General features: G+C 42.7%; 2 protein-coding genes across 10 annotated transcripts in view; both read left to right on the forward strand.

The window, feature by feature from the left end:
* IRAG1 (inositol 1,4,5-triphosphate receptor associated 1) overlaps nt 1-3,744 on the forward strand; it is a 148,886-nt gene extending 145,142 nt beyond the window's left edge. For all 8 annotated transcript variants that reach the window (XM_074372401.1, XM_074372402.1, XM_074372398.1 and 5 more), the window contains one exon: nt 330-3,744. In XM_074372401.1, coding sequence (XP_074228502.1) covers nt 330-573 — 244 coding nt within the window. In that variant the 3' untranslated portion in view covers nt 574-3,744. The remainder of the gene's footprint in view (nt 1-329) is intronic.
* Nucleotides 3,745-8,617: 4,873 nt separating this feature from the next.
* Nucleotides 8,618-26,329, forward strand: LYVE1 (lymphatic vessel endothelial hyaluronan receptor 1). 2 transcript variants are annotated; one of them, XM_074372405.1, is made up of 7 exons: nt 8,618-8,976; nt 12,387-12,558; nt 12,668-12,807; nt 18,664-18,975; nt 19,644-19,722; nt 20,269-20,455; nt 25,212-26,329. In XM_074372405.1, the coding sequence occupies exons 1-6, from the start codon at nt 8,889-8,891 to the stop codon at nt 20,453-20,455; spliced, it is 978 nt and encodes a 325-aa protein (XP_074228506.1). In that variant the 5' UTR covers nt 8,618-8,888; the 3' UTR covers nt 25,212-26,329. The 2 variants fall into 2 exon arrangements, with proteins under 2 accessions (XP_074228506.1, XP_010963177.1); XM_010964875.3 differs by lacking the exon at nt 25,212-26,329 and having other exon boundaries at nt 8,628-8,976; nt 20,269-21,689.
* Nucleotides 26,330-27,995: the final 1,666 nt, after the last annotated feature.

The raw sequence follows: 27,995 nt of genomic DNA on the forward strand, positions 1-27,995 counted from the left end.
CTCTGTGAATGGATGAATGATCACACAAATAGAGTGTTCTAGACCAGTGGCTCTCAATATAAAGGCTATGGGCTTCTGGCATCAGAATCACCTGGGGAAAATTTGTAAACTATAGATTGTTAGACCATTCTTTTGGAACTTCTTATTAAGTAGTCCTAGGGTATTTTGAATAAATTGCTGTCAAGCCACTCGCTGCACAGCTGAGTTTGAACCACAGGTCAGGACAGCATGTAAGGTACCCAGATGGAAGTGTGGGTCTGGGCATCATATATGTGCCCAGTAAACTAAACCCTCCACCTTTTTTTTTTTTTTTCTTTTTCATTTGACAGCAAACTTGAAGAATTGGTTCATTTCTTACAAGTCATGTATCCCAAACTGTGTCAGCACTGGCAAGTCATCTGGATGATGGCCGCCGCCATGCTGGTCTTGACTGTCGTGCTGGGGCTCTACAGTTCCTATAACTCTTGTGTGGAGCAGGCTGACGGGCCCCTGGGGAAATCCTCTTGCTCAGCCGCCCAAAGGGACTCCTGGTGGAGCTCGGGACTCCAGCATGAGCAGCCTACAGAGCAGTAGGAAACCTGACACCCGGCTGGTGCCCTGCTCCACACAGCCTACCGCCCTTTCCCCAAGCATGATGTGTCAGGCCCACCGCTGCTGTCAGGGAAGAGCGGGGGCTCTTTCATACTCGGCACCCCTGTGGGCGCTATTCATACACAGTAAGCAGTGTTCTTAGAAGATCAACAGAACTGCTCTGGGAAAGCATCCGTGGACAAAGAAGTGGCCTTCACCGGGGAACTCCAATGGAAGGGAAGGTTGCTCAGATGGCTGGGGAGAAACAAAACACCTTCCCTACAGTGGACAGTGCGAAGCTCACTCTCCCCCTTTTTCTTCTCTGCGGTCAGAAATCAGGAAGAATTGTGCCTAAAGGCTCACTCTGACCCCGAGGATCAGACCTGGAATTTGGAGTCACAACGTGAATATCTTCCCATTTCCCATCTCATTCTTACTGACTCTCCTTCAGCCTCCCCTCCTCCCCTTTGGAATCGGAGTTTCTCTTTACAGAAGTCGGAAAAGTTTCTCAAAAAAATCATTAGGCTGACTTTAGCTCAGTGCTCGAAATGAAATGGGAAGATGTAAATTGACATATGCCTCTGTACACACACACACACACACACACACACACACACACACACACACACACACACACAGCATGCACGTGCATGAAGCCAACTACCCTCCAAACGTGTGTTCTGGGTGTGCGTTGGGGATAAAGCCAAACCCCAGATTTTCACTAGGTGTGGGGCAAACACCAGGCACCTGTTCACGAGCTCTCCACGTGGACTTAAGATGTTTGAAAAACACTGAATACTCCTGACTTCCTTAGCAAACTTGTTGGTCTCCATTTCAAGTGGTGATTCTAAGCTGCTGTACAGCATGGTCTGTCCCCTCTTTGCTCTCTCCCCAGTTGAGAGCAGTTAACCCGCCCTTCAGGGGAAGGAGGAGACAGGGTGTGCTTTCAGCTGCGCTGTGCCCAGATGCAGGTGTGCAGCTCCAGCTCAGCACTCCAGTTCCAGTGGAATTCCCAACCCAAGTGTATGTGTCAGAGCACTCTCCTTGTTCAGCGGAAAACTGAGAGCACGTCCCACCTCCAGTCTGACTTCTCGCTCCACCTTTACAGTCACTGCCTTCCTTCATGCCTCGTCATTTCCAGGGGTGTGGCTTCTGTGCGGGTTTCAGAGATGGCTTTGCTTTTGTTTCTGTTTTGCGGTGGACGTTCATCTCTGTTGCTGACACTCATGGAATTTATTTGAGCCAAGTGCTGTTCTAGGTATTATGTAGGTGTTCATCCACTGAGTCCTCAAGAAAAAGAAAAGACTATGACTCTTCCCATTTTCAGATAAGGAAACTGAAGCACAAAATCACAAGTAATTTGCCAAGGACACCCAGTTAGTAAATCATGGGGCTAGGAGTCAAAAGCAGGCATGCTGGCCCAGGGGCTGTGCTCTCAACCCCTCCACTATTTTTTTTTAAATTGAAGTATAATTGGTTTACAATGGTGAGTTAATTTCTGGTGTACTCAACCCGAACTAAACTGCCTTGTCCAAAGGTCTCCTAGCTGGACGTCTTCCATTTCAGCCCCATTCCCCCAAGTGGCCCTTCAGCCACTCCAAGCCATTTCTGGTTCCCAAACTAAATTGTTTTTGCTCAGTAGTTTTTCTTCTGCTGCACCCCCTTCTTCTGGTTACTCTTCCGGACCAAGTACAAACATCATCCCCTTCATAGAGCTTTGATGGCCTCCTTCCAGCTCCCCACCATGCCCCTCATAATAGGTCACACCCTTCTCTGTGCTTTCTGGCACTTTTTAAACATCTTCATTACTACTACTAGTGACCATTACCAGAGTGTATCATATTAACTTATTTATGTGTCTGTCTTCCCTAGCATTCTTCCTCAAAGACAAGAACCATGTCTTACCCATTCTCTGGGTAAGTGCCCAGCATGGTGGCTGCTGCTTGGGAGGGTGTCATTAAATGTTGGTCAAAAGAACAAGTGAGCATTCAAGGTGGTGGAGAGCAGGTTGGGAACAGCTGACATTTTGCATGTTTCCCAGCACCATTACCACCACCATCTCAACAAGAAAAATAACATCTTTATGAGCCTCAACTTATTCTGATATTTTTCAGTCTGCTTTGTGACCCAACCAGCAACACCACTTCCAAGCTCAAGGGCTGGGTTTGATGTAACCACTCCTTTCAGAAAGGCCCACCTAGACCAGGCTCCACTGTAAGACAACATGTTGTTGTAAGGAGGGATATCCTTTCCAGGGGATGGAAAACCGCTGTGAGAGGACCCCACGCCAGGGTTGACCAAGGATGTGCTATTAAGGTAAAGAGGTGCAGATCAAGGCAGACAGACTTTGGCAGCATGGGGGGATGGTTTGCCCTGCCTCTTCCAGGGGGACCAGACACACTGAAGGAGCTTTAGGCCCTCAGAGCCAAAGAGAGGATGCAAATGGAGCTCCAGAGAAGATGGCTGTAGGGCAAGATTCTAGGCTGGGAGTGTCCAATCTCAGCCTCCCTTGCAGAAAGACCAGACTGAGCTGGCCCATTGTCCAGCTGGCCACAAGCTTCCCACCTTTGTTTCCAGTTGAGACAAAGGCCAAGAGAGGAGCTGCAGTGAGCTCTTGAACCTCCAGCTGCTCCACAGAAAGGCCTGCATGACTGCTTCCATTCAGCCAAACTGCTCTGTGAGTAAGGGAGGTTGAGGACAAGAGGGAGCAAAAGAGTAACCACATTTTCAAGGGCATTTCTGAAAAAGGGCTCATCGGTATCTCTTTTCTGAAAAGCAAAGATGGACCTGAAGCAGTTGGAACTGTTGCCGAAGCAGCAGTGAAATGGAGAGGAACAGGCCCTGTACTTCCAATAGTGGTATTGATCAGAAATAAAAGTTCCCTTCAAAATGCCTCTGAAGTCTAACGTCTCTGCTTAGGACCCTAGGACTCTGTGTTGTTGATGTCATTCTTGATGTCACCTCCTAAAAGGACCTTCACTTTCCGGCTGCCACAAAGCCCACCTGTGTCACTCCCCATGTACAGCCTGGCTGAGTAAGTGAAGAGAGAGATGCTGGACTTGTGTATCACTGGCTGTCAGTTCCTAATGTTGTTAAACTTCACACAGGTGTGCTAGCATTGAAATATAGAGTGTCACATACCTGAGTTTGAAAATAAAAGCACATTTCCAAATCTTTGGCAGCAGCCAAATGCCTCCTCATTTTGTGGAGCTGAGCCGCAACCTTGCCCCAACTCTGAGTGAGAATCTACCTCCGGATAATAGTGCCTCCCCGACGTCCCCAGCCCTTGGGTCACTGCACTGCAGGCTCTCTCCCAGGGGGTCGGTCATTTCCTCTCCTTCTCTTCTCTGTTCCTGATCCTAGTTTCTTGTATCATCCTGGCCTATTTTTTTTTTTAATTAATACACTTTACTTTGATGGAGACTGCTGAGTTTTCACCAACCTGATTTCTACAGCTAAACTGTATTTTTCAGTCTTTTCTTGCAGCAAGGTGCAGGGAAATGTGGACTTTCTAGATCTGGTTTGCTAAACAGACTTTTCTGCCCAGTACTTCACAACTTCTTTATTCTCCTCTCTGCCTACCAAATTCAGAGGGGATCTGAAGACCTGAGACCCAAGAGGATGGCAGGACCACTGGGTGGAGGCTGAGCCTTTGAACGGGCGCTCACAGAATTCATCTGTGATATGAGCAAGAAATTAAATTTTAATGTATTCAGGAATATTTAGTGAAATTCAGAAATGTTTGTCATAACAGCATACCCTGATTAATTCAGACACTTGAACTAGAAATGACATAACAAAATTTCAAAATACAAGACACTGACTTAGCAGTCAAATGACAAGAAACCTGGTATCAGGGGCTGGAAATATGGTGACCCATGCTGTGAAGAAAACAAAAATATTTGGTAAAGTCTAACCCATGATAACTTGAAAGGCAGTCCATGGGCAGCCTATAGCTCTAGGAGGAGTGGCTGGAAAGCATCAGAGTGTTGGAGTATGTGAACTTATATTGGCTGCCTTTGGCAAGGTATTGCAAGAAAAAGAAGTACTCAGGAAAGAACTGGCTATTTGTAAACAGAAAGAAAAAAGCATCTAGAATGCTTAGATTGAAGAGTTAGAAAACCTGACTGCTTCTAAGTCTCAAAGAGACTGAAAAAGAGCTTTGAGTGAAAAAGAACCAAAAGCATTTTTTCAGTTGAACCCAGATCAGCTCATCCCTATGGTAAAGGCCTGATTAGGGATACAGCCCTGCCATCTGTGTGTTTCTAATGAACTCAGGGTAGCCTCCATTAAATTAGAAGGGAGGCCATAGGGCTGAGAAAACAAAAAGAGAAACATATCTTGAGACTTGCGACTGGGAAAGGATTTGGGGTTAAGATTATTGGCACATGGAATCAAATGGAAGCTAGTAGATCAGAGACCTAAGTTGTGAGGGAATTGTATTTACAAAGAAATACAAGCCAGGACTAAAAACTCCTTTGAATGTTAAGTTAGAAAACAGCCTTGGGGATCCTAAGCTTACATCAGCAGAAAGCACATTGTACAGGCTGTGTTACCCCGATGAGGCCATCCTCCGTGGTGGCCACTACACATGTGGCCAAGGAAGACTATATCCAGTGAAGGGCCACAGAGAACAGTGGACGTGGGACAGAGGAGTTTCTCCTAGAAAGCAGAATCTGGACCTAATTGAAGGTAGGTGACTGTGGTCTGCAGAATTTCTGAAATGCCTCCCCTCAAGATGCCTCCCCCAATCCCTGGGATTTTTGAACATGAGATATCACTCCTGTTATGTTACATGGTACAGCTGATCTCAAATAGGGAGACCATCTGGGTGGGCCCAGTGCAACCGCGTGAGCTCTTAAAAGCAGAGAGCTTTCCCTGGCTAAAGGAGGACGTAGAATTCAGAGAGCTGAGAGGTGTTTGAAGGACTCCAAAGGTCACTGCTACTTTGGAAATGGAGTGAGCCACATGAGGAGAAATGCAGACATCCTTATAGGAGCAGAGAGTGGACCCCAGCTGACAGCCAGCAAGGAAATGGGGACCTCATTCCTAAAACCTCAAGGAAATGAATTCTGCCACCCACCTGAATAAGCATGGACATGGATTCCCCAGAGCTTCCAGGTGAGTACCCAGCCCACCCGGGACCTTGATTTCAGTCTTGTGAGACCCAGAGCAGCGGACCTAGCTGAGCCCACCCAGACTTCTGACCCACAGAACTGTGAGATCATAAGTGGGTGCTGGTTTAAGTCACTGGGTCTGTGGTGATTTGTTACACAGCAATAGAAAACTGATAGAGCGGTCTTTATAATGTCTCTCCACCGGCATTCCAGAACTGCTGTGACTGGGTGACTGCTGTGTCTCCCACCCCTCTCCTTTACACGTGGGAGTTTTTACTGAGGTTACTCAGATCCTGCTGCACCATTACATTTAGGGGGCAGCATATAACTTTTTTAGTTCATAGATGACCAGACCACAGAGTGCCACAGCTGGACCATTTGGAGAAGACTGAGCATAGTTAGAGATCATGGATTTTGAGCTAGATTGGACCTTGAGTTGTCTCCCTTGAGAAGAGAGTGACTGTATTCTGTGGGTGGGAACAGCGAACCCTACACTGGGTGAGCTGAGGGTAAACTGTGGCAGGGACTGCTGTGTGTTCACCAAATCGTTTTTCCCCTGGCTTGTGGGCACACACCTGGATTACATTTCTCAGACTCCTTTGCAGTTAGACAGGAGCAAGTGACAACATTCTGGCCAATGAGATATGCTTGAAGTGATATAGCCACTTCACAGGCTTGGCCCTGGAAGCAGTTTCCATCCAGCACAATCCTCCGCACTCCCCTCCTTTAGTTGCTGGTTGAGTGCAGGGGAGGGTGGTTTGAGGAACTAGGTGATGGTAGCACTACAGTCTCTGAATAACTGTGTGTGGCAAAATCCCCCACTCCTACACACACAATCCACCCCCCCACCACCACCACTGTCAGCCATTGGATTGTAACATGAGAGAAATAAACCTTAATTTTGTTAAGGCATTGAGATTTGGGGTTGTTTGTTGTAGCAGTTAGGCTACACTGACTAATACATTTGCCATTCTGCATATTTTAGAAAATAACTAATCCCTGTAATATGAGTACCCCAGAATTATCCTGCTATGGTACTTCTACGTTCACACAATTCAGCTCCCTTATTTGACAGGTGATAAAACGGAGGCCCAGAGAAGGTTAAGTGACTTGCTCAAGATCACACAGATAATTAGTGTTCAAACTTACACTAAAATTTAGATATTACCCTCAGTCCAGGACTGTGGGTTGTACCACATTTCCTTCTTTCATGCCACATTTCAATGTTATACTCTATTTAAATTTTTACTTGTGTATGTGAGACTAACTATCACTTCCACTCCTGTGTTTCATATCCAGGGAACAGGAAAACTGGCCTGGATATTCCATGTTTCCTGCTCTCCTTTGAAACTTGCTGTTCTCTTCATTTTCATTTAACATTTCAAATTTCCCTTCTAATTCTACAACTTCTAAAATTATTGGTTCTCCCTGATTATTGCATGAGCTGTCATTTTACAAGTGGACAGTGGTGCTGGTTCTTTTTCCACATCCTGAACACAGATTATCTGGCAATATTTTGTTCATAGCTCTCCACTTTAGCTTTGAGCTCTTGGCAAAGAACTCTTCAGAAACTCATCTTGAAGGAGATAGGCATATTCACACCTAACAAGAGAGGCAGCAAGTTCCTAGCAAGCATTTTCGGTAACATTCCCGTGGGGGCTTAACTTCTCTCAATATGGATATCCAAAAAAATAAGATTGTTTCCTCTTCTAAAAGCTCATTATTAATCACCAGCCCAGTCAGGCAGACTCTCTTTCTCTAATAATTTCCCTTCTAAGATTTTGTTTCCAGAATGTAGGTCAGTCATCTCACTTCTCATAAGCTATTTCTCCCATCCAAAGCCTTGCCTGTCACATCTCATTTTTTCCCCTTCCTGTCTTCTTTCTTTTCCTAAGACTTCAGCAAATGCTGGAAGGCCAAACCCCTGCCAGCTGTGATGTTAGGCTTTAAGGATGACGGTGAAGGGGACAGGGTCCTGCTTGCCGGTCTGCCTGTTTCCACGGTGATAGAGCCATGTATGTTTCTGAGGTCCCCAGAGTCCAAGTCTTGTGCTCACCCTAGTAATGAAGTCTGAACTAGAGGTATCTAAGGGATGTTCCCCTGTTCTCTTAGAAGTTCTTATTATTGGTATTTTCCACATCAATGTCTAATTTGATGACCAATACCATTTGTTCAGAAAAGAACTAGTTATCCATACACTATTCCTATAAGTGATATTCTTTTTGGAGAAAACTAAGAAACCTTTGCTCAAGGCATTCCTCTCAAACCAGAATTCCAGAATTACCATGGAGGCCAAACCACTGAAACTCCAGCTGGGAAAGCAGAGAATACTTGTACATAGTGGAGATAAATCTCACATTCATCAAACAAGAAAGGGGAAGTCTAAATGGAGTTTGGGGCTACCAGGATATAAGAGAAGTTATTAAAGGGAGAGTTACTATATAAAGGACCCCTGTAGTGATGACTATTACAAGGTATAAAATGACTAATTTTATAAATAGCCCCCCAAGTTGTGTTTTATAAATGTGAATTTTTATGTGGCTGGTTTCTTTGAAGAAGGGATCACCTATAGTGGTGTAGAAATTTCAGATGTATGAAAAAGTCCTGGAGGGAAGCATGAGGACTCTGTCCTTTGTATTTAAATAATCATTTGCTCTCTTGAACCTCAGCATCATTCTCCCACAGATCATAAGGATACGCAGTTAAAAAAAAAACAAACCCACTGATTGTGGGAGGGAAAGAAGCACAATCCATGCTCAACCTCCTTTAGAGACAGAGACACCCCTAGGAATATATAAATGAGCGAGCTCCAGCGTCGGTAACGATGAACCTTGGGAGAACTGAGCTGGTGGGGGAGGTGGGCGGTGGCAGGGAATATGAGAATTGGGGAAACCTTCAGCAGTTCACATTGTACTATCTGCCTTCCTCCTCTGTGTGTTTTCTGAGTCAGCATTAGCTAAATTTTCCAGAAAGCTGTCCACAAAGTACAGCCTGAGCATTCAAGGGACGTCACTCATTTCCCCTAGTGACCTTGACAAGTCAGAAGCTTGGTAGCAGGGAAATCCGGATGTCTCAGTCATGAACTGGAGCAGTAGGGGGGGCCCACATATTTCCAGAAGTCTCCATCCAGACTGGTGATTATCTGCTTCTGTTCCTGCCAGTGCCCATTGGAGGTGCTTCTCTGGCTCTGAAGGGGCTGGCATGATGGCCAAGTACTTCAGCCTGGTGTTGCTTCTTGCCTCCATCTGGACCACAAGGCTCTTGGTCCAAGGCTCCCTCCACGCAGAAGGTAGGTTTCTTACCAGATTGCCAGCATGAGGCAAGGCAAGATCTTGCAAACTGTCCTAAGCCTACCAAGTTCTTGACTGAATTTCTGGGGATGGGGGGCGACCCTCCAAGTCAACAGAAGATCTCATTGGTAGGATTGCTCTGCCAGAAATTTTCTGACCATATTTGTCAACTTCACTCAAATGATTCTCATTTGCCTTTTATGTGCTCTTGACTTTTATTTTTTGTTATGAGCTATTTTTAATGAGAATATTTTGAAACAAAACATTGAGGGAAGATTTATTTTAAGAAGTGTTTCATTGAAGAAGCAAATGATGACTGTGAAAAAATTTTAAGCAATCACTAAATCTGGGGAAGATGGCTAACTTTCACAGAATATTGGTCTGTTTTATGTTTTTGGAAGTGTCAGTATAATTATTTTAATATCAGTTTTACTATACTATCATGGAATGCATTCTTTTAAAATATGCAGTAAATAACAAATTAACTGAAACAAATCTGTGAAAATATAAGTTTAAAAATTAGCCATCAAGCTCCCTGCCAAAGAAATGACTTGAAATGATTCCTTTTAGGCTTTTGAGATGCCTAAATGGTAACCATTCTGCACTGTAGGCAAAAAAAAATTGTGACTCAAATCACTTATTACAGCTCTGGGCAAATGAAAATCTGAGCACTTTAAAAGGAAAATTGTATTGCTAAGCTGAAAGATGCACTGAGAAATATGTCAGGAACAGACATCCAGACTTGGTTCATATATTGTCATATTCAATTTTATAAGGGAGATTAGGTTACATGATTGGTTTTTCAAATACCAGAACTATTACTTTTAAACAAGTTTGGCCCTCTTGGACATCCCCCTGGGAAGACTATTCACTTTTCCCCAAAATACTGCCATTTCTCAAATTATTCTGGAACTTGTTCTTTGACATTGTCTCATTACACTCTTTGGGTCATCCTCAATGATGGCAAAATTTTCCTAAGGAAATTAAAATTTTAGAAACAACTGAAGGTTATACAAGAGTCATGACTGGGGGAAAATGTGGTTAATGAAATAGAGTGGATGAGGATGGGCACTGGGATTTTTGAGGGTCTATCTATCTATTTCTTAAGAAGATGTTTTATAGTTGAAGGAACAGGCTCAGTGAGGCCAAGTAACTTGCCTGCTCTCATAAAGGCAGTACATAATGAAGTTTAGGTTTGAATTCAGCTCTGATTCCTCGGTATATACTGTTTCTACTAGGCTGGCTGTTTCCTAAGAACTCTTAAGGAAGGGGTTACTGGAGCATCCCTTTGATTCCAGTTCCCCATCTTTGTCCTTAAATAGGAAAGCATAAAATCTACTAATATTTGTTGACTGCCTACTATGGACCCATCTTCCACCAGATACAAATTACCTAATTTAAAACTTCTGACAAAAATTCTATAAAGAAGATACAACTACCCTCCTTTTACAAATGAGAGTGCTAACTTGCCCAAAGTCCCAAGGCCAATTAACAATAGAAGAAATATTCAAAGCCAAGTCTCTTGCCCAGAATGGATCTATCATTCCTTGTAATAACAATACTTAGAGTAAAGATGATGTATGATGAGAGAGCATCAAGACCCATTTTATTGTGTAATTAATATTCCTTCTCTAAAAGTATTCCCAAAGAAGCAGCCATAAGAGTTTCAAACAATAGCAAGCTTATGAGTTAAATGAGCCAAATTCCAGGACAAATGGTGTGTTCCAAGAGTTCATCTCAAGGGGTGTGTGTGTGTGTGTGTGTGTGTGTGTGTGTGTGTGTGTGTGTGTGTTCATCTTCTCCCCATGAACACAGTGGGAAGCAGAATAGTGTCCTAGTTAAGAACCGGGGTTTTAGTTATCAATCATAGCTGGGTTTGTGCCCCCAAACTGCCACCTAGTTGCTCCATATCCTGGAGCTTGGGAAAGTTATTCAATCTCCCTGAGCCTCAATTTTCTGTTAAATGACACAGAGTTTGGCACAGAGTAGCACCCACAGATGATAGAAGTTGGAAGTAACTTTGGTATCAGTATTAACATCGGTGTTGAATAGTGCACAGTCACAAGACACTGTTCTGTTACAAACACTCACATTGAGTGCCGGCTCTCTGGTCTCCTTTTTGCTGAGAGCAGGGTCTGGAAGCAAACAAGGCTAGCCACAAATACCATATATCATATTCACTTCCCTTCCCCCAGCCCCCTGCTCCAGAGCATGACAAGGTCATATGGAGGACTTAGAAATGATCTTTCCATGTTTGCAAGAAGAAACTTCCTTTAAATACCAACTTGGACGGTGGTCAAAGCATTTGACTGGCCGTCCGATGCACAGATTTGTGTTCAAGCAATTACCTGGGAGACTGAAATGCCCTTTTATGGACTTCTGTGGAGGAAGCCCAATAAGAATAAAATACCTGAATGCAATGCAACTTTGCAATTTCATCCAGGTCTATACATCCAGAACCCAGAGGGAAGGGATCAAGAGAACTCTCAGATTCATTAGATTTTGAGTAAGAGATTATTCACATCATAACTGATCAACTGCATCAGCTCCCCTAGGGAGATCAATCATTAGCAGTTTAAAACCAAAATGCTTTGAAGGTAGCATAATGATACTCTGTTATGATGTATTAATACCTACTATATGGCAGGCACTATGCTAAGCATTTATCTGAATCAACTCATTTCACTTGTACCACCCTATACAACAGTTGTTCTTCCAATTTTATAAATATAGAAACTGAGGCTCAAGGAGATGAAGTAACTAGCCTAAGGCCACAGAGCTAGCAAGTGACATAGGTTAGATTCAAATCCAGGACTGACTCGAAAACTCTACTTCCTTTATTTAGTTTCTCTGCCATGCAAGCTTCATGATCTGACTCCTCCAGGAACTTCTGAGTAAGCCTGCCCCCCAATGGTCAGAGAAGACCTAGGACTGAGAAAGTTCACATTCTGTTCTACTAAGTACCACATTTTTTAACCCATCTCAGAAATAGTGGTCTCCCTAACCAACATTAGTTTAAAGTATTGCTAACTATTCTGTTAACCCGAGCCCTGAATTCTATCTTTCTCAAAGCCACAGACCCTTCATGTTATAGACTCCAAAAGGGTTTGTAGCAGCTGTGTCCCCTAGACCACACCCCAGGAACATCCATGGAGCATCCGTATAATGAACAAGGTACCTTGATGCAGTGAAGGAGGATGGACTCGGGTCTAGAGAGAGGTACAGCGTGGATCAGGGCAAGCACCCACCTAACTCAGCAGGATGTCCTTGCAGAAAATGCCTGGCCTGTGTCCTGTTATTTCTAAACTTTAATCCCAGCTGCTGAATCAAAACAACACTGTTGTGCTAGGAAGGAGAGCCTGCGGGCAAGGACAGCAGCACACTGAGGACCTATGTGATTCCTTTGCAGAGCTTTCCATCTCAGGACAATGCAGACTCAGGGGGATCGTCCTTGTGAGCAAAAAGACAAACCCGCAGCTGAATTTCACAGAAGCCCAGGAGGCCTGTAGGCTGGTGGGACTCACGTTGGCCAGCAAAGACCAGATTGAAGCTGCATGGGAAGTTGGCTTTGAGACTTGCAGGTGAGAAACAGCTGGGTTCACGAACTCTGCAGGAGCTCTTTTGGTTCTGTGTTCTTGTTCAGAAACAGAGATCAGTGTATCCACTCAATGAATGTGTCTTCTGTTACAGCTATGGCTGGGTTAAAGATCAGTTCTTGGTCATCTCTCGGATTTTCGCGAACCCCAAGTGCGGGAAGAACGGGAAGGGCGTCCTAATTTGGAGAAATTCACCTAATCAAAAGTTCAGGGCCTATTGTTACAACTCATCTGGTGAGTCAGATCTGCAGTCTCTCCACATGGCATGTTTTCTCTGAGTTTCTATAGCTCTGTGACCTGTCAGAAGAGTAAGACTGAGCAGCCACAGAAGGAATCATGGTGATGGCCATGGAATCCTCTCAAGACTGCCTCTTCGACCAGGCTAGAAGCAGTGTGCCCCTCAGAGGGAAACATTAGGGCAACACAGGGAGAGGGCACCTCAGGAGGCTCCATCACCCGCCCCTTTCCAGCCTATAAGATAAACAAGAAGAAGGGATGGAAACATCCACTATGGACAAAGCAAGGTACTAAGCGATCTCACTGAAACTTAACAAGCTCCCTAGGAGGTATGCTCTATCTTCCCCATTTTATAGACGAAGAAGCTTAGTTCGGAGGACGTTTAAGTAGCTTGGTCTAAGGTCTCCTCACTCTTAAGATTCACACACAGATCTCACTCTGTGGCCACGCTCTTTCCAGTATCCCACATTCCTTTACAGGAGTGGAAATTCAGGTACTGCATTTGATGTTGAAGCTAGAAAATAGAACTGATTTGCTCATGGCCACGGGGTCATCCCTTCAACCTTGTTTGGAGACCTCAGTCGCCTTCGCCCAAGTGCTTGACCTAAGTAACTTCTCCAAAAGTTGTCCTTTGACTAAACACTTCTCTCACTTTATCATAAGAACCTCTGTCTGATTTATCACTCTTCACAGATACTCATAAATCATACCTTCTAAAGGTCAGATGGCTCAGTGGTCATTCTCTAAGATCCAAGAGATGAAAGGTCACGGGCAACATTTTGTTGCCCAAAGGCAGCATAAGATCCAGGCAGTTCTCTGAACCAGGGGCCCTTGGCCTAGGAAGGGCCCTGAAAGAGGCTTTGTCCATTCCCTCACTTCACGGATGAAACAACCATAGCTCAGAATGGAGGTTTGTCTGGTTCAAAGTCCCACAGTCAGTTGATGGCAGAGCCAAGACTGGAACATAAAGCTTCTTCCCACTTTTTTTCCACCATCCTCCTTCTCTCCTCTGCCTCTTCCACACATCACTTTTGGCTAGGGAATCTGTGGTTCACGCCTCTGCTTATCTCATGGCCAGTTTTCACCTGTCAAGTGGTCTGGCCTTCCTGCCAGCTGTCAGTGCGGAGATAGGACACCCAGCCCTCTGGGCTAAACAAAAAGGAGTCAGGGAAGAGGACCTGGATTCCTCTTGGTTTTATTTAACTTGTATTTCCATTCCCTACATTCCCTGTATACTTAAAGTCAGGTGTAAAGGCTTGGTTAGACTCATGTTCACTGTTTTGGGCAAAAATACTTCATAATGATGTCATGTCCTTTAGATCATAACAAAAGGTACTTCATGTCAGTTCATCCTACTATTAATATGCTATTTGAACAAGATGGTGGCTGCCAGGCTTCTCTAATGAACTCAGAACGATATGTCTTCCCCTTTGCAGTGGATAGGTAATACCATCCACTATGATAGTGTGATATTTTGGCACCATGCAAATATTCTGACCCCCAACCATCTCTTACCTGATAGTTCAAGCAGACAGTAATGATCCTTGCTGGACTCAGTTACTATATACAGGGCTGCAAAATGATAATTTTCTAAATCTATTCTTTTTTTTAACTTTTTTTTATTGAGTTATAGTCGGTTTACAATGCTGTGTCAATTTCCAGTGTAGAGCACAATCTTTCAGTTATACACGAACATACATATATTCATTGTCACATACTTTTTTGCTGTGAGCTACCACAAGATCTTGTATATATTTCTCTGTGCTATACAGTATAATCTTGTTTATCTATTCTACATATGCCTGTCAGTATCTACAAATTTCGAACTCCCAGTCTGTCCCTTCCCACCCCCACCCCCGGCAACCACAAGTTAGTATTCTATGTCTATAAGTCTGTTTCTGTTTTGTATTTATGTTCTCTCTTTTTTTTTTTCAGATTCCACATATGAGCAATCTCATATGGTATTTTTCTTTCTCTTTCTGGCTTACTTCACTGAGAATGACATTCTCCAGGCACATCCATGTTGCTGCAAATGGCATTATGTTGTCTTTTTTATGGCTGAATAGTATTCCATTGTATAAATATACCACATCTTCTTTATCCAGTCATCTGTCAATGGACATTTAGGCTGTTTCCATGTCTTAGCTATTGTAAATAGTGCTGCTATGAACATTGGGGTGCAGGTGTCTTTTTGAAGTAGGGTTCCTTCTGGATATATTTCCAGGAGTGGGATTCCTGGGTCATATGGTAAGTCTATTCCTAGTCTCAATCTATTCTTTCTTCTGCATTTATCAGCTGGCATTCTTTGATAAAGAAGAATCTCTCTCTCTCTCTCTCTCTCTTCCTCCCCCCCTCCCTCTTTTCCTCCCTCACACACACACACACCTCCCTCCCCATCACACTACTATGGTCACATGACATTCTGCTTTGTGTGTTCAATAGTTATTGTCAGTTTTACAATTATTATTCTTTTCTTCTTCTTGATACTCAAATTGTCCCAAATTTGAAGAGTGGAGCCCCTTCTAGTTGACTTTTGTGTCCTTTCCCCCATTAGTCTTTGAGCAAGTCATTGCTTTCTCGCATAATAGCATGTCCCAGGTTCACTTTGTACTTTCCCTGTCCCAGACATGGAATCAGCCATTTATTTCTCCAAGGGGCTGTGTGTCCTTTGAATGGAGAATGTTAATTAGAGACCAAGTCTACATGCAAGTTGTTCTCATTACTACTCACATTTTCATTGCTTCTCAATCCTTTTCAGTGGGCAGCTAGGGAATATATATATTTTATAAATTATGCATTTGTATTGATATTTCCAATTCAAATTTAACAATTCAAGTTTTTCTTTGTTTACTGTGTTTTTACTTGCATCTTTTTTCCCTCTTATATGGAAAATCCTTGTTCCCAGTAAAGAATATATTTTCTTATCCTACAATAGTTTCAAAATTATAAAAACAACATTATTAGGAATAATAAACCTACTGAGTGGAATCTGAGATTCCTTTGCATTTCTTTTAGTCCTTAGAAGGTACCCCTCTAAGGATGTACTGTCAGAGAATTCTGTTCAAAAGTGACTTTGTTAGAGCAGGCAGAGAGCTAGATATGAGCAGAGAAAGGGGGGCACAGGCCAAATGGCAGGAAACCATACATCTTGTGAGCAGCAGGGGACTTCGGGCAGACAGAGGAAAACAGGAACCTCTAGACTGACAGAAACCACACATTTTGGGGTGACAAGGGTCCTGGAGGCAGACAACGAAAATGGGAAAGGCAGGAATCTTCAGCATCCAAATGCAACCTTTTGCTCATTATGCCCTCATTTTAATAAAATTACCCTTGCAGATTAGAAGTACCCATCATGCACCAACGCCATGACACTTCTGATCCAGACTAAATAAGGGCAAAAATCCCTCCTCCCCTTGGGAAGGGGGAGTTGGGATGAAAATCAGGAAATACAACCCCAAGCCCCTCCCTCCCCAATGAATATTTTGCCCACTTATTTTTACACCCTATGTAACCAGCTTCCCAAAGAAACAGCACAGCTGCTCACCCTTGCCTGCACACTCACCCCTTGAGAGAGTCCCATCTCTTAATAAATCCTCACTTTACTTTTTTGACCTCCATCTCTCTCTCTCTCTAAATTCTTTCTGCGACAAGAACCTACTCTCTGGTGACAACTTGAGATTTGTTACCCTGTGTGGTTATGTTATCATTTTGAAATAATTAGGCTCACCTGCTCCTGTTTGCCATCTATGAGGATCAGAGTTACCCTAACCCTCAGCCTGACACTCGTCCTGAACTTACCCAATGTCTCTTTGTTTTTGTGACTTTCCTTTTTATTGCTGTCTGGTGAGCTCTGGGGATCAGAGTAACCTTAGACCTTATCCTAATTGTCTTATTGCTATCTTTGTGAGCTTTGGGGATCAGACCAAAGTGCTTTTAACGTTCTGTGTGTCCCACCTGTTTCATGCTGTTCTCACTGCCACAGTGCCCCTCTTCTTCATCACCTGGTACCTTGTATCCTTTATTCAAGTCTCAAGTACCATCTTCTTTGGCATACTCCTTACTCCCAGAGTTCCTCTTGGGCTCCAACCACACTGTGCTGTATCTATCAGAGCACTTGGCACATTCCAGAGAAATTATAGTTTGGAAGGGAAGGAGAGCCAGGTCCTAACACTTCCAGGTGAGATGCGTTGTGCCCCAATCAGTTAGGGACCACAGGACCAGATTGCTATTGCTCCCTCACATTGTGGCTTTCTTGGCTACACTTAAAGAACAGAGAGGCAAAGGAAACTCATTCTTACGGATCTTACATGTTGTACCATGCGTGTTGTACTGTGCATGTTGTACTTGTATGCTAGGCCCTGTGTGTGTACTCTCTCATTAATCCTCAGTAAAACGGTACAAGTGTATCATTTCTACTTTTCAAGGGAAGTAACTGATGCTTAGAGTGTGCTTTGCTGTGGTCACAGTTGATAGGGGACAGAGCCAGGATTGGCTCTGTCCCTTGGTAACCCCAAGTTTGTTTTCTATCCCAGCACAATATATTGTGTTCAGAATGTTTTTCCCCCAATACTAAGAAAAAATAAACGTTCATTTTTTTGGAAGGAAGTATTTAGCACATGCTCGAGTATGGCAAATGTAACTAAAAGTTCAGGTCAGAGGTCAAGGATGATGTCTATTTGAACAGAGGTCTTTTCAAAGTAAAATGAATAGTGTAAAATATTGACTGAATGCCTAGGTGGTCAAAATGTTTTTTCATGTTTACCATGGCATTGAATGCTAATTTTTACTTAACTTTCAAAAATGAATAGAATTCATTTTTCTTCATAGCTAACATTCCACTTGGTGCTACCCACTGCCACAATATTTGTAGAGATTTAAAATAGATGCAAATTCATATTGCAATATATTGCATGGCTCTGTCATTTACTAGCTGTGTGACTTTGGGCAAGTTATTCAATTTCTCTGAGTTTCAGCTTCCTCCTCTGTGAATGAGGGTTTTATAAAACTGTTGAATGGAGTGCCATGGTTGACTCAGAGCCACAGGTTCAGCAAATGTCAGTTTCCTCTCAACCACATTCAACAGATTCGATAGCAAACCTACATCCATCCCCGGTCCCCTACCTCCTTTTTTGAACAAACATTTGATGAGCACAGAGAAAGCTGGTTTTAGTAGATCCTTGTCCTGAAGTGATATCATGTGTGTGTATTTGGTCTCCCCATATACTCCTTTCTTCATTTCACTTTTCCTTCCCTCCTTCATTCATCAGATATTTTTTGAGCATGTACTATGTGCCAGGGGCAGTGCACATACTTTGATGACCAGAATAGACAGGGATCCTGCCTCCAAGTAGCTCCCAGTCCAGTGGGGAGCAGTGTAACGAATCATGACAAGGAAAGAACAAGGAGGGGCAAGAACACTTGTCTAGGGACCCAGTCTAGTTATCAAGTCTGCTTAGGAAAGAGATGCTCAGTCTGAGCCCTGAAGGACATGTAAGAGCTAAATAAAGAGAAGGCAAAGAGTCTCACGGGTGAAGAAAACATCATGATCAAAGGCTTGGATGTGAGAGAAGGCACATCAGAGAACTGAAGGGGAGTTTCAGTATGGCCAGAGGAACGAGGGAAAGACCGATCAGGTGAGGCTGGCCGTGTCAGCAGAGGCCAGATCATGGAGGGCCTTATAGGCCATGCAGTAGAGGCAGTCACTGAGAAAGATTCTAAAGGAATAATGTGGTTAGATTCGCATCTTTGTAAGACCATTCCAGCTGCAGTATAAGGGGGTTGGAGGAGAGGAAGACCAGTTATGAGGCTGTTGCAATACTTACTTGCTATTTCATTATTTCCCTCCCCTGACAGATATTTGGATTAACTCATGCCAGCCGGAGGTTATCACCACCAATGATCCCATATTCAGCACTGAAATGGCAACACACACAACAGAAGTGACTGTCAGAGACAGCACATACTCAGCATCCTCTGCTGAGGGACCTTACTCTGTTACACAGACTGTGTCTCCTGTTCCTGCTCTGGCTTCCACTTCTACTCCACGGAAAAGAAATTTAATTTGCATAACAGAAGCTTTTATGGAAACTAGCAGCATGTCTACAAAAACTGAATTATATATTGAAAATAGAGTAGCGTTCAAGAATGAAGCTCTCGGGTTTGGAGGTAAAACTTTCTGCATTATGTGTATGTGTTTGTGTGTGTGTGTGTGTGTGTATGTGTTTGTGTGTGTGTGTGTGTGTGTGTGTGTGGTGTATTTATGTATAACAGGCAAAATTAGCCTATATCCATATTGGGCACTCAGGACCTGCCAAGTACAAATAAAAGCTTAATGTAAACTCAACCTTCATAAATCATAGGACTTGAGGTCTCTAAAGAATCTTAATGATTAAAAATCATGAGTGTAAAAAAAAGCTTCACTCTTTAAAATGCAAAGACTCTTACAAGTAAACTACTATCTATTAATATATAGAAGTTTTTAAAAAATAGAATCTTAAATGCCTATGATTAGTAGGTTTGTTTTCCTATTTAAAGGAGGAGTCTTAATGAGCTCAAAACTTATCTCAAAGCCACAAAGAGGAAATGGATTCTGTTGTGTTGCAATTTCTAAAACAGAGAGAGTGAGAGGCAAACAAGGTCAAGGATTCTACAGGCAAGAAGCAAAAAAGCACATGTGCGCCCAACACCCTAAGAGGCCCCTGTGTGGCCCCAGAGTAGGCTCTTTTCCTTCACTGTCTGCAGTCTCCATCCTGCGGAAGGATGATGTGTTAGGAGAGCAGTGCACAACTGTGTCCAAGTGAGGGACCAACAGGCCCTGTCTCTGTCTCCCCCAGGTGTTCCCACGACCCTGCTGGTACTCGCCCTCCTCTTCTTTGCTGCTGCCGCTGGCCTAGCAGTTTGCTACGTCAGAAGGTAGGGTTGTTGGTACACTGTGAGTCTTGTCATCTTTGTCACATCCGTATCTTGCATTTAGCCAAGGTTGTTCTTAGCATCCCCTCCGTCAAAATGGAGCTGGCAGTCCTCTTATACTGTAGATTTTCTCCCTCCCCTCACCTGTCCTCCCTATCACCCAATCTTTCCTACTATTTCAGCTCATGTATGTTATCCAGCCTTTAGATGTAGGTCAATGGCTGTCCCTTTGAATATTAAGAAGTAAGAAGAAAAGATTGACACCTAGAGGAAAACATATATGCTTTATTTGATTTTCTGTTCTTTGTTTTTGATGAGAGGGTTGTGAGGTCAGCCTAAAGTTTGGCCTGCAAACTTACGGTCGCATATAAATAAATCCATTCCTGTGGGGCTGTGTTAAGGCATTTGAGCATGCCTGGGTTAGCATCTCTCTGAAATAAAGATTCCCAGCGTACTCCGTCACTATGGGCCATCACAGACTAAGTGTTATCTACTAGTCCATGGGTTACATAGAAGTCTCTCACTTTACTTGCATGTTTATGCCTACAGGTATGTGAAGGCCTTCCCCTTTACAAACAAGAATCAGCAGAAGGAAATGATTGAAACAAAAGCAGTGGAGGAGGAGAAGGCTGATGACGGCAATCTGAATGCTGAATCAACGAAAATCGATAAAAAGCTGGAAGAGCCGAAGAGTCCACCCAAAACCGCAGTGCGATACCTGGAAGCTGAAGTTTAGGTGAGAAAGAAATGAGAGGACACACCTGAGGCTGATTTCCTTCCTGATACATGTCCTGGCCCCAGATCAGGAGCCTAAAAGGGCCAAAGAACCAAACTAGAAAGTCCACCCTTGGTGGCTAATTGAAGTCAGCTCCAGGCTACCTTTGGACTCTGGAGCTCACCAAAGGGAAATCCCTTTTTCTTATTGCAGTCCTTTCTGGACCCTATCCTCCTACCTCCAAAGCTTCCCACAACCTCTCTAGCCTGGTTATGTCCTAATAATATTCTGGTGGGAGAAAGGAGCTTGTGCAAAGCATCAGGACCTAAAAGAGCTAATCAGAACATGTTTGTCAAGAGGACTTCAGGCTGGCTGAGAACCGGTGAGTTGAGAGCTAGGAAACCATTGGATCAAGGCTTTGTCTATTGATTGATTCTACAGCTCAGATCCTTTCTTCAGCTCTGGAAAGGAAACACCACCTGGCAGGTCCTTCTGAGGCAAGAGCAAAAGAAGGAAGGAGAAGTTTAGCAACTGAAGGCCAGGAAGATTCTAATGACTTGAGACCCAATCTCTGCAAAGCCAAAATAAGCAGAGAAAAAGAATGAGGCTGAGGCTATTGACAGCATCTTGTCAGTAGGGACTGTAACTACAGACAGGGCCAAAGTATTCATCTCTGAATAATTTGAGTTGGAATCACTTTATAGAACCTACACATACATACTTTTCTCTCTCCCCCACTGCTATTTTCTCTAGAAGAATATACTTTTACAAGAAATGCCCCCCCAATCTCTTACAAACTTCTATTTTTATCTGAGTTACAGAAATCATTACTGAATAAAATTACTGTGTTAAGAAGCAGTAAAATTTAATAAACATTTGCTGAATGCCTACTCCATGGCAGGACCTGTGCAAGTTATTACATTCTGGAATTGATTATTATTCATCAAAAATTGCATATGGTAGAATGTATGAAGGTAACATTTTTCAGTATTAATATCTCCAACTTATCCACTTCCAAAACCTTTTTTTTTTTTTTGCTGAGACTAACCTCATTATTTTCTCATTAACATGGCAACCACTATAACCTTAATTTATTTTCAACATACCTAAAAAGTACATCATTGCCTCTATAGACCAAAGCACATTTTTCAAAATGTCATTACCAAGTACATCACTAACTCTCCTTTCTCCAAACAAAGGGGCCTGAAAGGGGCAAAAATATTTGTGCCGAAAAAATAAAAGCATTTAGAAAATTTCTTTGCTCTCTTATTTACATAGGTGCGTTATACCGTTCATGCAAAATTGAAGTAATCCGCTGTTTGCAAAAGTGAGAGACAACTCTGGTTGTTGCAATACATCCATAAACCCAATGGTACAGACATCACCATGTGGGGCTCTCTTGCTTCAGATGGTCTTATTTTAAGGAGGTCAAGTATACACACATAATTCAGTTCTTTACCTAGGATTCAGGTCCTACATTCCAATCTGTTTCAGAGCTCGCAGAGAACCGAGATTCAGGTTGGCTCATTTGGCCTTTTTCTCTAGCTTTCCCTCTCCCTCTCTCTAGTCTTTCCCTGTCAGACTGCTAATATCTTCTTCCCCTCACCAGTAATCCCACAGTTCTATGGTCCTTTCAGCTCAGAAGCTATACCCTGTTGGCATAGTCTCTTATGGTTGGCCCACAGAGTATTATCTTAACATTTGTTTTAATTGCCAAGAATTAAACATCAAGAGATTTCACATATTTATATTTCTGTTCCCTTGAAAAATGGCAAGATCTGAAGATAGAGAACCCATATTCCCTCATGGCCATAATTTTCTGATGCTGAGAAGTGGCTGTCTGCTTTAAATAGGCGATGCTCTCTCCACTTGACCACAGTCCTCACCACTCGCTATTGCACCCTCATACCAAAGTAAAGGTGCCATTTCTATGGATCCTATAGTACTATTGCCCCCCCTGCCCCTTTTCCCATACCTAGCCTATTTCATTCATTTACAACCTGCCTGGCCCTGAGTCTATGAGATTAAAACTCTGGTTTGTCAATTCTTAAGCTTTATCAGCCTCAACCAGGTCTCAGGGAGTAAAGAAGAAAGAGAGGGGAGTATAAGTGATGGTCTTCCTTCTGTGTATGTTAGCTGGAAAGCAATCAGGTCTTCTATACTAGGTCTCCCATCTGTGAGCATCTACCATGCAAATGGATACTACCATCTTCTCTTAATGTAGAAAGGTATATGCCCTACTTAGGAGGAGGAATAAGGAAAAAGGAAAACTCTGCCTAGCCAAATACAATTGCTAGACAGTCCAGGTATCAATTACAAACACACTGATGAATGTGTGTAACTTTCATCATTATGGAAGAAAGGGAAGGGAAGGGAAGGGATGGGGAGGGGAGGGATGGGGAGGGGAGGGGAGGGGAGGGAAGGGAAGGGAAGGGAAGGGAAGGGAAGGGAAGGAGGCCCTCCCAATAAAAGGCTCTGCGGCTGGACTGGGACGTGGAGCTGTCTCTACCTTCCTCCCCCTCAACCCCCACCGCTCGACCACTTTTTCCCCGCCCTTTCTTCTTTTGAGCAATAAAGCAGCCTTTCACTTGTCCCTCTGCCTCTGCTGAGAATTCTTTCTCAACTGCCGGGCAAGGACCCGTGTGTTTGGTTGGCTTTCCAGCTGGGGGAGAGGGGGTGGTCTCTCTCTATCTGCTAACATATGTACTTAAATAGCTTTCATGGTTTTTGAGAAATGCAAGAAAATGACTATTTTGAAGTTAATTTTGGTTGCTGTACTGTTTTTCACTTCAGCACCACTCCAAGCCTGAACCACAGAGATCATGACCAGCCACCAGCTGGAAGTCTACCAAGAGTCACCTCACTAGAACAAAAGACACTGCTATCACCCAGGAGAAAATTCCAAGGGATTTAGAAATGCTGTGTTAGGAACCAGGGTCAAAAACTAAGTATTAGAACAAAAGATGTTCCTGGTGCTTTTATCACTTAGGAGATTTCAAAGGTTTTAGGGGTTCTGTGCCTGGACCCAAGGGATATATACATGCACTCCCATAGTATATGCACAGTTAGCAAACATATAGCTAGATCTCAGTAAACGTTGAATGAATGAATTCCTTCTGATTTCACAAGCTCCAAGTCATACCTTAATCCAGCTATCTGTATGGAGTGTTAAGATCATTCAATACAGGGCCAATTGTTCCTGACCACCCAAATATTGTTCTTCCTGATGACTTTCTATTGGTATAGAATGCAATTGTGAGCAAGCCAGAAGAATACGTAAAGGCTATTTATTATACTTGAACTTTACTCTGTGAGTTGGCCATTGACTCACCTCTGTGAGTAATCTTTTTTTAATATTTATTTTAACAGGGAAACTGCAGAGTGCTTTGGATTGTGGTCAAGTTAAAGAAAGGCAAGCACCCACAGCAACCACAAAAACAACAAATATCAGCAAAATTTGGCTCCTTGGTCTCTAGATTTTTATTTTAGTCTTTGAAGGCTAGATGCTTTCTTGGCAATCTGGAATTCTGCATACTAAATGCTAACATTTTCTAGAAATTAGGGGACATCTCCCGACTTTTTTTTTTAAACTATCCAATTATTGTTGTCATTTTGTTTTGAGTTTTGTCTTCAGATAAGTTGAAGACATTCTTTTGTGATCGAAAAAAGATAAAATCAATTACAAAAGACAATCTCTATGAATATCAAATCACATAATAGAACACTCCATTGTGCAAATTCTTTTACCTATGAAGATTATCATTTCATCAAAAGCTAAAACTAAATAATAGTAATAATAAAGACTTAGATGTTACAAACCACATAAAACTACAGTATCATAGTAAAATATCTCAAAATCACACCATATTTTCTCCATGAGTAGATTCCTTAAAATTGTTCTATTTAAAGACATACTATCAAGTGGAACTTCATGGAGGAGGAGATGTCTAAATCTAAAAGATCCAGCATGGAAACTATGTTTGAGTTATAAATCTGGAAGGGAGGGTGGGATAAGGCATACACCACCCACAGACATCAGAGACGATGTGAACTCCCCATAGGTACTGACTAGTATCTAGGCAGAGGCAAGAGGCAAAACTGATGCCAGTTTGGATGGAAGTAGGGCTTTGTCTGTGGGTGACCTTGACCTGTGTCTGAAACCCGAGTGCAGGTAGCTCAAAGCCCTAAAATGCTCAGTGAAAGTGGCACAATAATATTTCAGTGAGTAAGCTGGGCGGCTGCCATCTGCATGGGTGGAGAATGTCATGTGGTGGCAACTGGAGCTGGGGAATGCTTCAGACTTTAATGGAAGCAAGAGAATTTTCCCATCCTTGCCCCTACCTCTGTATGTCCCCTTTTCAACATCCCCTCATGGAAAAAGTCTTTGATAACCAGATTGATAAAGGCCAGGACCTCTACTTGGCCTTATTTTACTTATGGGTGGAGTTATTCTGCTCAGTACTTATTCATGGCACTCAGTTGTCTACCTCCTGCCTCAGACTCTGGCAGGGCTTGGTCCTTTGAGGCAGAGGAGCCAGCCTCATCCATCACTTCCACTCCATATATATGGTTAGATAGGTGGGCTTGTGGTTCCCGTTGCATCCTTCTCTTCCTGGGTAGTATTTAGGCATCCAGTCCTAAACCCCATACCCAAAGCAGTTTCCATAGAAAGCCTTGCACTGGGGATTACTGGTTGATATCAATGAAGTCTGGGTAAGAGCAGAGATCATTATCCTTGTTACACCATCTGTACTTCCTTTATTCTTTCTCTTCCCAGAACGATAGCTTGGGAAGCACCAGTGTAATCTGCACTTCTCTAAATCTGTTGAAGCAGAATCCTGCTCCCTTGAAAAACTGCAACCCTCCAGGTTTATTCAGAAGCAGGCAACTCAAATGTGCTCACAAGCAAGTATGGTCACCTTCCACATAGCGTTAAGTATTTTCCCATTGTTTTTGGTCTAATTCTGCTCCAGTGAGTGCTGTCATATCTTCCATTAGGCACACTGGCCACTTCTGCTTGTTTCTCTCTTTTCCCACCAAGCATCATGACTATTTCCTCTAGGTATCAATCAATCTACCAGGCACGCTGTCTCTACTGCTAAACACTGCTTCTGTTTCCTCTGGGAACTGCCACACCCACAAGATTCTGCTGCTGCTGCTTCCCTGGTAACATTCTCCGTTGCACCTACCAACCAACAAAGCTGCTTCTTCAGATGACATCTTGTCCACTAGAACTGCTGCTTTTCCCCAGCAACCACAAAATTCTGCAAGCCCTGCCACTAATATATTGGTGTAAATATGTCCTATATATTAGTGTGAAGTAATATTTGGGACATACTTTTTTAAATTTGTTATTTACCTGAAATTCAACTTTAACTGGGCAGCCCGTATTTTATCTAGTGACCCAACTGTGGGACAGGTAAAGAATGAATGCTTCTTTCTCCATTTGTGATTAACTCCATTAGAAATGGACCAAAGCAGTCCTCACCATAACCTAGTGTACTGACTTTTTAGTGCAGACAGCTTTTGCAGTTTTTGTTAACATCTCTATAAATCTGAGACTTGGACTTGATTCCATGGGAATTGGTTCATGGACAAAACCTAGTTAAAATCACCCCCCTCCAGCCCACTGCCCATCCCATGACTAAGGCTTTATTATGCAATCATTTATAATGTCCTGGCTTCCTTTTCCCTTCAGATGAGTTCTCTCCCTAGGGGAAGAAAGAGCAATAGAGGCAGAGGTTATCCCAACCAGATATTAAAACATATTATAAAGCCCCTATAATCAAAACAATGCAGCACTAGTACATGAAAGGACTGACCAATGTAACAGAATCAACATCTCACAAATAGACCTAAACACGTGAAAATTTAATACATGTTAAAAGGGGACAAATGAAATGGGAGGGGGGAAGATGGACTAAATGGTGTTGGAACAAATGGACCATTTAATAAAAATGATAGAATCAAACCTGCTTTTCACATCATACGCCAGAATAAATTCCAGATGGATCAAAGATTTGAATATAATAACTGAAACCTTATAACTACTAGAACAAAACATTGGGAGATTCCTTTATAATCTGGAAGTGAGGAAAATCCTACTATGATGCAAAATCCACAAGCATAAAGATGTGATTGGTATCTTTATGAAGACTAGAATATATACACACTTTGATGAATTTGACTACATAAAAATGGTTTGCACGGCCAAAAATTCCCATTAAGCAAAGCTGAAAGACAAATGATAAGCTGGGAAAAGGCATTTGCAATTTAAAATATAGACAAAGGGCTAATATACTTAATATACAAACAGCAGATAACTAGGTGCCAACTCCTTAAAAGGAAAGAATTTGTCATTTCTCCTGTCTTTCCTGTATGGACAGACTGCATTTCAGGGTAACCAGATAACCCTAGTTTATAAGGAAAGTTTTTTGCAGAAGTGATGCAACTAAGAGTTCTAATAGTTATAAAATCACCATTCTGTAATCCCTAGTAACATGTATTCAGACTACCACCATAATGGGTAAAAGCATTAGATGAAATATTGACAGGAACCCCAATGATTAGTCTTAAAGTGGGACAAGCAGACATTGTGGGCTTCCTGACGTGATGCAACGTGAAGCTGTGTGCACAACCTATGAAGCATTCTTGCCAAAACAGCTGAACCGGAAACTAATCAAGCCTCAAAAGCCAAACTGCATTTACAGGAAAGATGGGGAGAGAAAGGAACAAGGTAAACGGAAGAAAACATAAACCCAGAATATAGGGATAGTCTATACAATTGACCCAGAATGATAGTATTTATGTGTTAAATTTCAGTACCTAATTATTCAATCAAACACTAATCCAAGTGTTGCTGTGTGTATTTTATACATGTAATTAATGTCCTCAGTCAATTGACTTTAGTAAGGGAGATTATCCTGATAACCTGGGTGTGTCTGAGTCAATCAGTTGAAAGACTTTAAGAGCAAAAGAGCAAAACAGGCTTCCCAGAACAGATTCTGTTTGTGCCCCGTAGTTTCAGCTCATGCCCAAGAGCTCCAGCCTGCCCTTTCTGACAGCGTGCTCTGCAGATTTCCAACTTGCTTGCACAGCCCCCACAACTGAGTAAGCCAGTTCTATGCAATATATACAGCATATATATGCAATACCTTAGCATATGTTTCCTACTTGTTCTGTTTCTCTGGTTCAATCCTAATACATCCAGTTTTTGTAACAAGTTGATAGCATGAAAAAAGCAGGGGAGGCAGACTGTTCTAAATCAAGACTTAAAATATAACAATCCAATGCAATGAGAGGCCAAAAAGAGCTGTGCTGAGATCAGTGATCATCGAACATAAAGATGAGGGATTGTTTGGATCCTGTACTAATGAAATTAGTACAGATTTACTGTCTATAAAAAGACTTTTTTTATTTTTACATAATCTGGGAAATATAATTATGGACTGGCTGCTTTTAGTCCTTGTCTTCCATGTAGTAGAGTGATAAACTGACCTTGGGGTAGCCTTTGCCATTTCCCATTAGTTTGGCCAAAAACCAGGTGGATGGCTCCCAGGAT

Source organism: Camelus bactrianus, chromosome 10 (genome assembly GCF_048773025.1).
Source record: "Camelus bactrianus isolate YW-2024 breed Bactrian camel chromosome 10, ASM4877302v1, whole genome shotgun sequence".
Taxonomy (NCBI): Eukaryota; Metazoa; Chordata; class Mammalia; order Artiodactyla; family Camelidae; genus Camelus; species Camelus bactrianus.

Coding starts and splice junctions, on each gene's coding strand:
- LYVE1 (XM_074372405.1), top strand. CDS start 8,889: ATGATGGCCAAGTACTTCAGCCTGGTGTTGCTTCTTGCCTCCATCTGG. Junction 12,559..12,667: donor GTTGGCTTTGAGACTTGCAG/GTGAGAAACAGC, acceptor CTTCTGTTACAG/CTATGGCTGGGTTAAAGATC. Junction 19,723..20,268: donor GCAGTTTGCTACGTCAGAAG/GTAGGGTTGTTG, acceptor TTATGCCTACAG/GTATGTGAAGGCCTTCCCCT.